At 44.0% G+C, this 12,672-nt stretch overlaps 1 protein-coding gene across 1 annotated transcript in view; it reads right to left on the bottom strand.

Moving 5' to 3' along the window:
• Positions 1-381: 381 nt before the first annotated feature.
• LOC306924990 (dynein axonemal heavy chain 11) overlaps positions 382-12,672 on the bottom strand; it is a gene marked incomplete at both ends in the record, with an annotated part of 114,158 nt that continues 101,867 nt past the window's right edge. The window contains 7 exons of the mRNA XM_079503670.1: positions 382-629; positions 1,245-1,385; positions 2,092-2,204; positions 5,607-5,722; positions 6,350-6,532; positions 7,570-7,812; positions 10,391-10,510. Of these exons, the coding sequence (XP_079359796.1) occupies positions 382-629; positions 1,245-1,385; positions 2,092-2,204; positions 5,607-5,722; positions 6,350-6,532; positions 7,570-7,812; positions 10,391-10,510 (1,164 nt within the window). The remainder of the gene's footprint in view (positions 630-1,244; positions 1,386-2,091; positions 2,205-5,606; positions 5,723-6,349; positions 6,533-7,569; positions 7,813-10,390; positions 10,511-12,672) is intronic.

Raw genomic sequence — 12,672 nt, 5'->3', positions numbered from 1 at the left:
GCATGTGTACCGATTTGCATGACATTTTGATAAAAACTGTTAGGATTTAGAAAGCCTTTTTTAGAATAGGCCTCAGGTCTAAATGGAAAGTAACTAAGTGCATTTACTCAAGTACTGCACTTAACTAAGTAACATTTTGAGGTACTTTCACTTTACTGGAGTATTTCCAATTTGATGATGATTATGATGATGATGTTTAGACCCACGTACATTATCTCACTTGACGGTAACCACAGTAATCGTGCTGCTGCCGACTAATAGACAGCCAGACACACAAAGTCACATGTTGGAGCGGTTAGCGCCGCTCCAAAAATGTGAGTACTTTTTCCTCCCTCCTCCTCCTCCTCCTCCTCTTCCTCCTCCTCCTCCTCCTCCTCCTCCTCAGACAGACATCAGCAGGGCCACCCCGGCCAGGGTCCACTTGGTGGGAGGCTGCTTGGTCCTGAGGTGGAAGGTGCACACGTAGGTGTCGCCACGCAGCTTGCTGCGGTACACTGGGCACTGGTAGGTGTTGGACAGGTCCTGCTGCTCGGCGGGCACTGCGCGCACGTACAGCACGGGCATGGCGGGGGTCAGCTCCCGCAGCGCCGCATCCGCCATGAGCCCGCTCTGGGTGTCCCAACGGGCTCCTGGGTGACGCACGGTAACAGGATTCAATGTACGGAATTGATTCTTTATTAATTAGTGTGGCAACCAGACTGTTGTTATTGTAAATGAGGATACTTTGCCGCGCTACTCCTCCCACAGTTTTTGCCGCACACACTAATTAATTCGTTCTCCATAGACTTATAATGGGAAGATCGAAGACTAATTAAGGCTCCAATTTAAGTATTTTTTCCCTTGGAGACCGTAAGCGCCATATTTACAAGACTTGGGGGGAGGTTCATAATAATTATGAAAATTAATTGAATGTAATGTATATTGTATGTATAGTTTTACTACCATTTTAAGAGCCTGCTCAGGGACTACAGATGTAAATTAGCTTATGGCTAACTCTGGCACAATTACACGGAAGTGAAAACTGAAATGTTGATTAATGAGCATTATCCCTGTCAAATAAATAAATAAATAAATAAATAAATAAATAAATAAATAAATAAATAAATAAATAAATAAATAAATAAATGTCAGATCACCTTTGACATGATCTAAATGTCTCAATAGAAGAGCAGGGAGACAAAACTGTACTGTATAACTTATAAACATACTCTTCATACTATTGTACACTACAGTTCCACTCCTACCGTCCATGTAGAGGCCGTGGATGTATGCTCCCTCTCGAGGCGGGTGTCCATAGTCATCTCTAGTCTTCTTGGTCACGTCCACGGTCAGGGTCATCTTATCCAGCGGCCACTGGTTCTTACGAGCAATGCTCTGCATCACAGCTGAGATGGAACATGTTCACATGTTGATATGATCATATAGGTTCTTACGAGCAATGCTCTGCATCACAGCTGAGATGGAACATGTTCACATGTTGATATGATCATATATAGGTTCTTTCGAGCAATATGCTCTGCATCACAGCTGAGAGAAAACAGGTTGACAGCAACAATATTTCATTAAGATTACACACCTTGCCAATAGTGACAAATTGTACAGTATACACACTTCTGGCCTCCAAGTTTTGATTGTGTCGCTGACACAGTCAGGTCTCAAATAAAATACGTTTTCTCCTGATTTGTCTGTCTGCATTTTTACTTTAGTGTCAGAAAGAAAGTTGTTAACATACTGGTTTCTGTCGTGTGTACTTGGCCCAAAGCTAAGAAGATTATACATGTTTGGCCTAAAGCATATCGCTGTTGTCAGGCAGAAACCTCTCATCTCCGTATTCCTCCGTATAACTTCGTGTTTTTCGTAAATGAACGTTCTACTTGATCATACTACAGCGCCACACAAAAGCATCAAAAGTAGCAGATCCACAAGCTTGAAGCATGGCGCAATTACATATTTGTTTTTGCCGAAAGTATGATTTTGAGACCTGTTTCGCCATACAACGAGAATTAATGAGATGGCTGTTTTTGGTTTGTGGATCACAGACCACAGAAGTAACATGACTGAGAACTTTAATCCATGGAAACAGAAACTCACCAGTGAGGAAGGACTGAGGGTTGAAGAACCCAGACAACCAGACCACGGCAGGTAGAACCAGGTCCTGGGTCCAGCTGTCCAGCTCACGACAAGCACTCAGCACATCACTGAACCTGGAAATCAGAAAGGTTGGTTGGTTAGGTTGGAAGGTAAATCATTTCCACAGGACTGCTGTCAAAAACACAGATGCTTCTAGATGTGGAAACATGAAACTATCTTATATATTAATAATGCATTGCATTTTCATAGCGCTTTTCTATGCACTGTGCCTACTCAAAGCGCTTTACAATGGTCCATTCATACATCGGGAGGTGAAGCGGCGAACAGTCAACTCCAGCGTTCTCACTTCCCACATTCACACACCAATGGTGGCAACCACTGGAAGCAAAGTGGGGTTCAGTGTCTTGCCCAAGGACACTTCGACATGTAGACAGGAGGAGCCAGGATTCGAACCGCCAAACCACGGGTTATTGGACGACCTGCTCTACCTCCTGAGCCACAGCCACCGAATATGGCTTCTACAAAACCAGTTTATTATTCACATTGTCAGTATGTCACAGCCCCACCACCAGTGGCCATCATTTGAATGAACATTATACCATACAGTATACCCCTGTGAAAATGTCAGCAAGGTATGAACATTACCGTATGAAAATAATTGATACCATAGGACCATTAGTTATTTTTTATTATTTTTATAATATAATAATGATCAGTAAGACCTCATATTTAACCACCATTATCAAAGTGAACATTACAAGACCTGGTTAGAAATTCTACATTATGGCTTTGAAATATATTGGAAATGGAAGGTTGGAAAGTTAAAAGTTTAAGGAGGTTATGCAAGTATGTCCATCATCTTCCAACAGCATCGGAGCATTTGGCCATCAGGCGTAACTTTCCAATGAGGAAATGACGGAGATTGTTTTTAGGCATAGTTACCAGTGGGAGAGGGTCTTGGTTGGGGAGGTATAGTTGTGGTTAGTGTATAACTGGTACAGTACGTACCAGTGGGTGAGGGTCTTGGTTGGGGAGGTATAGTTGTGGTTAGTGTATAACTGGTACAGTACGTACCAGTGGGTGAGGGTCTTGGTTGGGGAGGTATAGTTGTGGTTAGTGTATAACTGGTACAGTACGTACCAGTGGGTGAGGGTCTTGGTTGGGGAGGTATAGTTGTGGTTAGTGTATAACTCGTACAGTACGTACCAGTGGGTGAGGGTCTTGGTCGGGGAGGTATAGTTGTGGTTAGTGTATAACTGGTACAGTACGTACCAGTGGGTGAGGGTCTTGGTTGGGGAGGTATAGTTGTGGTTAGTGTATAACTGGTACAGTACGTACCAGTGGGTAAGGGTCTTGGTTGGGGAGGTATAGTTGTGGTTAGTGTATAACTGGTACAGTACGTACCAGTGGGTGAGGGTCTTGGTTGGGGAGGTATAGTTGTGGTTAGTGTATAACTGGTACAGTACGTACCAGTGGGTGAGGGTCTTGGTTGGGGAGGTATAGTTGTGGTTAGTGTATAACTGGTACAGTACGTACCAGTGGGTGAGGGTCTTGGTTGGGGAGGTATAGTTGTGGTTAGTGTATAACTGGTACAGTACGTACCAGTGGGTGAGGGTCTTGGTCGGGGAGGTATAGTTGTGGTTAGTGTATAACTGGTACAGTACGTACCAGTGGGTAAGGGTCTTGGTTGGGGAGGTATAGTTGTGGTTAGTGTATAACTGGTACAGTACGTACCAGTGGGTGAGGGTCTTGGTTGGGGAGGTATAGTTGTGGTTAGTGTATAACTGGTACAGTAGTACCAGTGGGTGAGGGTCTTGGTTGGGGAGGTATAGTTGTGGTTAGTGTATAACTGGTACAGTACGTACCAGTGGGTAAGGGTCTTGGTCGGGGAGGTATAGTTGTGGTTAGTGTATAACTGGTACAGTACGTACCAGTGGGTGAGGGTCTTGGTTGGGGAGGTATAGTTGTGGTTAGTGTATAACTGGTACAGTACGTACCAGTGGGTGAGGGTCTTGGTTGGGGAGGTATAGTTGTGGTTAGTGTATAACTGGTACAGTACGTACCAGTGGGTGAGGGTCTTGGTTGGGGAGGTATAGTTGTGGTTAGTGTATAACTGGTACAGTACGTACCAGTGGGTAAGGGTCTTGGTTGGGGAGGTATAGTTGTGGTTAGTGTATAACTGGTACAGTACGTACCAGTGGGTGAGGGTCTTGGTTGGGGAGGTATAGTTGTGGTTAGTGTATAACTGGTACAGTACGTACCAGTGGGTGAGGGTCTTGGTTGGGGAGGTATAGTTGTGGTTAGTGTATAACTGGTACAGTACGTACCAGTGGGTGAGGGTCTTGGTTGGGGAGGTATAGTTGTGGTTAGTGTATAACTGGTACAGTACGTACCAGTGGGTGAGGGTCTTGGTCGGGGAGGTATAGTTGTGGTTAGTGTATAACTGGTACAGTACGTACCAGTGGGTGAGGGTCTTGGTCGGGGAGGTATAGTTGTGGTTAGTGTATAACTGGTACAGTACGTACCAGTGGGTGAGGGTCTTGGTTGGGGAGGTATAGTTGTGGTTAGTGTATAACTGGTACAGTACGTACCAGTGGGTGAGGGTCTTGGTTGGGGAGGTATAGTTGTGGTTAGTGTATAACTGGTACAGTACGTACCAGTGGGTAAGGGTCTTGGTCGGGGAGGTATAGTTGTGGTTAGTGTATAACTGGTACAGTACGTACCAGTGGGTGAGGGTCTTGGTCGGGGAGGTATAGTTGTGGTTAGTGTATAACTGGTACAGTACGTACCAGTGGGTGAGGGTCTTGGTCGGGGAGGTATAGTTGTGGTTAGTGTATAACTGGTACAGTACGTACCAGTGGGTAAGGGTCTTGGTTGGGGAGGTATAGTTGTGGTTAGTGTATAACTGGTACAGTACGTACCAGTGGGTGAGGGTCTTGGTTGGGGAGGTATAGTTGTGGTTAGTGTATAACTGGTACAGTACGTACCAGTGGGTGAGGGTCTTGGTTGGGGAGGTATAGTTGTGGTTAGTGTATAACTGGTACAGTACGTACCAGTGGGTAAGGGTCTTGGTTGGGGAGGTATAGTTGTGGTTAGTGTATAACTGGTACAGTACGTACCAGTGGGTGAGGGTCTTGGTTGAGGAGGTATAGTTGTGGTTAGTGTATAACTGGTACAGTACGTACCAGTGGGTAAGGGTCTTGGTTGGGGAGGTATAGTTGTGGTTAGTGTATAACTGGTACAGTACGTACCAGTGGGTGAGGGTCTTGGTTGGGGAGGTATAGTTGTGGTTAGTGTATAACTGGTACAGTACGTACCAGTGGGTAAGGGTCTTGGTTGGGGAGGTATAGTTGTGGTTAGTGTATAACTGGTACAGTACGTACCAGTGGGTGAGGGTCTTGGTTGGGGAGGTATAGTTGTGGTTAGTGTATAACTGGTACAGTACGTACCAGTGGGTGAGGGTCTTGGTCGGGGAGGTATAGTTGTGGTTAGTGTATAACTGGTACAGTACGTACCAGTGGGTGAGGGTCTTGGTGGAGGGGGATGCCAGTCTGTCCCAGGATGCGGGCAGTGTATCAGTGAACAGAGCGGCCTGCAGAGCCTCCATGCTGGACGACATGGTCAGCTCTCCCTGGTAGAGGTCGCGCACGCACGCACGCGCACACACACACACACACACACACACACACACACACACACACACACACACACACACACACACACACACACACACACACACACACACACACACACACACACACACACACACACACACACACACACACACACCTCCTTATTTTGAAACGTTTACAAATTTATTTTGTAACATACTAAAAATAGTAGTATAGTCTAAAAATTAAGGAAACAGAGTAAAAAGACACATTTCCATCTATAATGCCAAATCTCAATGAATAAAAACATTGTGATTAATGATGAAGTTACAAAATGAGTCCTCATTCTAGAAGTTTATGCGGTGCATCACAACCTGGTGCTGACATGTTGTTAGCTTGTAGATCTGTCCATTTTGAAGCATGTTAGTAATGTGAATGTGAGACCATAAACTTCATGTTAGAGTTCCCGTTTACCTTTTAGCTTAGGCAAAAAATTAGCTAAAGTGGCCCGCGATACACACAAATGAAGACAGTACACAACGTTTGGTTAATGGCACGTGAGATTGGGTGTACCGAAAACTTTAGTAAATGTATTTACACGTTATTTATGGCCAGCTTAGTGGATGGGGGCCAAGAGCTTCCTTTACCTTCAGACCCAGGTCCAGCTCTCTGAGGGAGCGTGACATCTCTGCTAGGAGGACGTTCATACGTTCACACTCCTGGAAGCACACCAGGATGTAAGGGCTGCGTTGGGCTGTCTTCGCCATGATCTCAGCCATGTTGTACTCTTCTGGAAGCCTCTCCAAGATGTCGTCAAGGACCATCTTCACCTGATGAAATTAAACATTTATTCTAATTTGTAATATTAAAATGTTAGAATAATTCATTATGTGAACAGAGAATTATTGTGAGTTGAAAGAAGAACAGGAAACTGAGAGCAAAGAAGATGCCATTTTTAAACCGGGATGTTCCAATTAGGCATTTAGCAGACGCTCTAATCCAGAGTGACTGGAGTGTGAGGGCGGAAGAAGCAGAGTAAACATGACCTCTAGTCAACAAACAAGGTAAATAATAACATGCTGAAAAAAGATGACAAGAAGGCATGTAAGCAGAGTGGAGAGCTATACGGGCTGAGGTGGAGTCTAAAGAGGAGAGTCTGAAGTGAAGAGGTGAGTTTTCAGACTGGTGTAACATGGTGAGTGGACCTGCAGTTCTGACTGCAAAGGAGAGTTCATTCTCCTGGCGGCTGTATACTGTATGCATTTAGGGACTGGTGAACTTCGTTTTGTTGAGTGGTGCTAGCCACTGTCTAAATACTTCCTTAATGTTAACGAAGTCCACACCCACAACACCAGAGGGAGTGCAACAAACCATGTACAACCCAGATTCGGCACAAACAAGGGACACATTTATTTTCGCTCCTATGCCACCAAAATGTGGAACGCCCTACCAACAGTCATTAAGACATGCAAATCCCTTGACTCCTTCAAAACCGCTCTCAAAGGGCACCTACGGACGGCTGCAATTCGAAACTGGCCCCCGTAAAATCGGAATCCCCCACAGTAGAGTAGAGTAGAGTAGAGTAGAGTAGAGTAGAGTAGAGTACAGTACAGTACAGTACAGTACAGTACAGTACAGTACAGTACAGTACAGTGCCGGCCGTCGGGGGCTCATTTGGTTCGATTCTGGTCAACACTGACCATAACTACAGAAACTAAGGGACGGACGGACGGACGAGGATCTGTTCCCCGTTATGGGAACATAACTCTGACGGCGGCCCAAGTGAACATTGCGACGTTCGGCACGGTGACGCGCCGGCTTTAGCTCGCTCCACTGTGCCTCTCATGGAAACAATAGCGTCCTGTACCTTGTCCTCGGAGCTCTGTGTGGTGCTCTCTCCCCTGGTGGTGTGGTGGGGCTGCAGCTCCAGCAGGGCTCTGAACAGGCTGTGTGAGGTCACAGCGAGGGTCTCCAGCTCAGCGTTGGGGTGCAGGCCGTACAGGGCGGGGCTCTCTGCCGGCAGGTGCTGGTCCACGTAGCCGTGGTAACCGCTGTAGTCCAGGAAGGGCGGAGCCAGGAAGCCGGGGCACAGGAACAGCTCCCCTTCAAACTGAACAAGTGTTGAACGTGAGACCAGTGGTGTAAAGTAACTAAAAGTACATTTACTCAAGTACTGTACTTAAGTACAATTTTTTGTATTTCCAGTTTTCAGTACTTTTTCTTCTACTCCACTACATTTCAGAGACAAATATAGACCTGGTGCAACCTATATGTTGTTATAACTTAGAATTCGGGAGCTACCTCTGTCTCTCATTAGTTGCTACTAATGTTTTTTTATATTTTTGAATAATAATTTCAGTTTTTCAGAAACCTTAGGTTAGGTTTTAGAAGCCGTTTTTTAAATCGGCCACAAGTCTAAATGTGATATTGTATTGTATTACTCCATTACAATTCATTGAAAACTTAAACAGTTACTAGTTACTTACTGTAGATTATGATTATGATTACAAAACATTCATTATCCACTTCACCCATATACAGTATATACTTTGGCACTATTTGCAAGTCATTTTTATACATTTTATACATTTGAAAAAACCTTGGGACCTTCTGCATAATGATGAGTACTTTTACTTTTGGTAGTTGAGTTTTTATCATGCCATTGTACTTTTACTCAAGTCAACTTTGAATACTGAACTTGTACTTGTAACAGACATTTACTTAAGTACAAAATGTGAGTATTTCTTCCATCACTCGGTGAGAGTGAGATGAGTTCAAGCAAGACAAAGAGATTTTAAATCCAGTCCAGCCGTCCTGAAATCAATATAATATCGTTGCTGTCGGGTGGAAACCTTGAATGTCCAAAATTGTTACAATGGATCCAATTATTTTGTCAAAAGCTTTTGTTTAAATATTCACTTCACTTTCAAAACATCGCTAAAATGGTTTATCTACTGTACATGCTCACAATGTGACGAGTTGCGCTTGTAGACTGGCTGATTTTCACAACGTTTTCCTGTTATACACGAATAGGTAATTATTTACGAAAATAAAAATGATTTCAAAAGGCGTCAAATGGAGTATACTCTACCATACAGATGTACTGAGTATACTCTACCATACAGATGTACTAAGTATATTGTATTAACCCATTCAGGCCTGACGTCGAAATTTAAAAAAAATAGTTTTCTAAATCATGACAATTTTCTGAAAGATTTGAGGCACATTTTAACGATTTTTCAAAAATAGCAGACCTACAAGTTCATAGCGCGCCACTCGGTGGCGCGCTATGAACTTGTAGATGTGCTATTTTTCAATAGCTAAATTATAACATAATGTTTAAAACACCAAAAGGGGTTAACATAATCTACCATACAGATGTACTAGGTATATTGTATTAACATACTCTACCATACAGATGTACTATAGTCATATTGCGTTCATACTCTTCCGTATGCAGCTGTTACAATACGTTTTATTCTCGAAAATAAATTCCAGGGTGCAACTGAGGAACAATTGGAAGTCCAAACTTGTCTGTGTGTTCTAAAGGAGGTATTTGGGTGGTAATCAACATGATGGACAACAGCACATGCGTGGGACTGTGGTCGCTGTGCATACACAACTAGACTGTGATTGATGGCTGATAGTCTGTGGGGCCTAATGGTCTGTCTGGGAGACACAGTGGCTGAAAGGTAATGCTTTATACCGTCCTACCGCTAAATAGAGTCCACAACCACATCATGTATGTATCACAGGATGTATGTATCCTTGCAGGTACAGTAGGTGTAGTGATGGGAACAGTACCATTTTGGGGGACATGTATCCTTGCAGGTAGGTGTAGTGATGGGAACAGTACCATTTTGGGGGACATGCATCCTAGCAGGTAGGTGTAGTGATGGGAACAGTACCATTTTGGGGGACATGTATCCTAGCAGGTAGGTGTAGTGATGGGAACAGTACCATTTTGGGGGACATGTATCCTTGCAGGTAGGTGTAGTGATGGGAACAGTACCATTTTGGGGGACATGTATCCTAGCAGGTAGGTGTAGTGATGGGAACAGTACCATTTTGGGGGACATGTATCCTTGCAGGTAGGTGTAGTGATGGGAACAGTACCATTTTGGGGGACATGTATCCTAGCAGGTAGGTGTAGTGATGGGAACAGTACCATTTTGGGGGACATGTATCCTTGCAGGTAGGTGTAGTGATGGGAACAGTACCATTTTGGGGGACATGCATCCTAGCAGGTAGGTGTAGTGATGGGAACAGTACCATTTTGGGGGACATGCATCCTAGCAGGTAGGTGTAGTGATGGGAACAGTACCATTTTGGGGGACATGCATCCTAGCAGGTAGGTGTAGTGATGGGAACAGTACCATTTTGGGGGACATGCATCCTTGCAGGTAGGTGTAGTGATGGGAACAGTACCATTTTGGGGGACATGCATCCTAGCAGGTAGGTGTAGTGATGGGAACAGTACCATTTTGGGGGACATGCATCCTTGCAGGTAGGTGTAGTGATGGGAACAGTACCATTTTGGGGGACATGCATCCTTGCAGGTAGGTGTAGTGATGGGAACAGTACCATTTTGGGGGACATGCATCCTTGCAGGTAGGTGTAGTGATGGGAACAGTACCATTTTGGGGGACATGTATCCTAGCAGGTAGGTGTAGTGATGGGAACAGTACCATTTTGGGGGACATGTATCCTAGCAGGTAGGTGCGGCACAGCCTCCGGTCCCAGTCATCAGTGATGTGACCTCCATACATGATCTCTCCAAACAAGTAGCACAGGTCCTCCCATGGCACCTGGAAGTAACGACGACATTAGTTCGATCTCATGACACAAAAATCCCTGTTCACACTACAAAGTGCCACACAATAGAGCTCCAAATGTCCATGCAATGTCTACGTAAACAGCTTCAAGTGTCCATGCAATGTCTATGTAGACAGCTTCAAGTGTCAATGCAATGTCTAAGCAAACCAGCGTTTCACGCATTTCCTTATTGCGACAGCAACAAGTGAAGCTTCAAACATTCCCAAAAGCTGAACTTTGAAGCCAATGTGAAGTGTTATAACACAGCCCTGTTTTGTACATTGTCATGTGACGAGTTGTGAGCTTGTAGATCTGATATTTTCTTAATACAAATAAAATAAAAATAAATCTGAAAGATAATTCACCTACAGTATGATGACATTCCCAAAATATGGAGACAACGGTCTGACCACCAGAAGTGAATAATGTTTACATGGCCACACAACCCCTTTTATTCCCTCTATACCAAGGAGATTTACCAGCTCAGTGGCCCTTGTGGTTAGAGTGTGAGACTGGGAGGTCGGGGTTCAATCCCTGGCCGGGTCATACCAAAGATGGGACCCAGTGCCTCCCTGCTTGACACTCAGCATCAAGGGTTGGATTGGGGTTAAGTCCCTGCGACATACTAGTGTCATGTCCAGGGGGTGTACTTGTACATCAAGCTGCCTCACGCTACAGAAACAGGAGATAGGCTCCTGCCCTATGGGCCTCATGGCTCGGCAAGGCTACTTACTTATACCAAGGAGATTTGCTATAGAAGGAGAAAATAAGGGAGTTTGCTTTGTACCCCCTGGTTTTAAGTAGGATTGCTATAGTGTTGTTCATAAACAGGCTCAGCCTCGCTCTTTAATAAATAGAAAATATTTTTTCAGATGGGTTACCAATTTCAGCCAATCAGAAGAGAGTACCCATTTCACTTCAAGTTTTATAGTGTTCCAGTTCCAATTTGGTTTGTTCATTTATTATTATGTCATTACTTCCATTTCACTAGTCTATCCTGTCTCCTCTCTCCTGACTTAAATTGGTATCCCGACCTGAAAATGTATTGTCTGTTTATTAAAGAGCTGGAGACGGCTAGGGAGACTCCTGTTACTGAACAAACACTATAGCAATGACTACTATCACATTATAGAGCTATTTATCACTTATTTTAACCTACACAAATCACTTACCCGTCATTTAATATTGGGTAATGACTTCACAAGCGTAATATGAATTTCACTTCCATTGTGAAATCAGTTGAAAACCACTTTTGTTTTAAGTGCCGTTTTCTTCATTATACTCGTTCAATCACACGTCGATGGTTCCGTCCTACAAACCTTGCACGCTAACAATACCGTTTCTCCTCTGCGATAAAAAAAAATAAGCACTTTTAACGACGATAATGGTGCGAAATGGGCCAGAAATTGTTTCTTTGCACACAATGATCTAAATGTGTGACACCAGAGGGCCTCTTCCTCAGCAGGGGGGGACATTATGATCCTCTGAGGAAAGAGAAGAGCCTCCGGATTCATAACGGATGACAAAAGCTGCCGGTTCACCATCATTTGTACCTGTATTGTTTTGCAAATTGCTTCCTTCATCAGTTCTAATTGCAGTGATCACTTATGCAACGTTGTGGAGTGTCAGATCAGCCTGCATGTAATTACATTTAGGAGAACGCTTCATTGCCCTCCTAATGAATCCTCTGTATACGCACATACAGGTTACTGTTTAGTTAACATAATGAAGGACATTCGTTTTTTTTGGAGGGCAGTATACCAAGCAGATATAATTGGTTGTGACCGCGGTAATAAGAGTGCTAAGAGGGAAGCATTAGGAGTTGCGACTAGAGAGCGCAACTGTCGTGAGAATGGATTTTTTTCTTCCCGAGATAAAGCTAAATTACAGGTTGGGGCGTCCGAAGCTCTCTGAAGAACAGCAACAGACATTTTTCATGCTTTAGTAGTGGAGCAAAAGATTTCACTAAGTAATTGGAGGCAGTGTGGGGATAATCCAGCATCCATACTGACTGGCTGCCGCCACCACCCAAAACCTCAACACCATTACCGTTAGGGCTGATTGATACCTAGGTGCACGCTGGCGAAAATATGTGGTTTTCCCCTCTACACGAAATATATATATATATATATATATATATATATATATATATTCT

The sequence above is a fragment of the Electrona antarctica genome (genome assembly GCF_951216825.1).
Source record: "Electrona antarctica genome assembly, chromosome: 6".
Lineage (NCBI taxonomy): Eukaryota > Metazoa > Chordata > Actinopteri > Myctophiformes > Myctophidae > Electrona > Electrona antarctica.
This window is presented reverse-complemented; position numbering and strand designations above follow the sequence as displayed.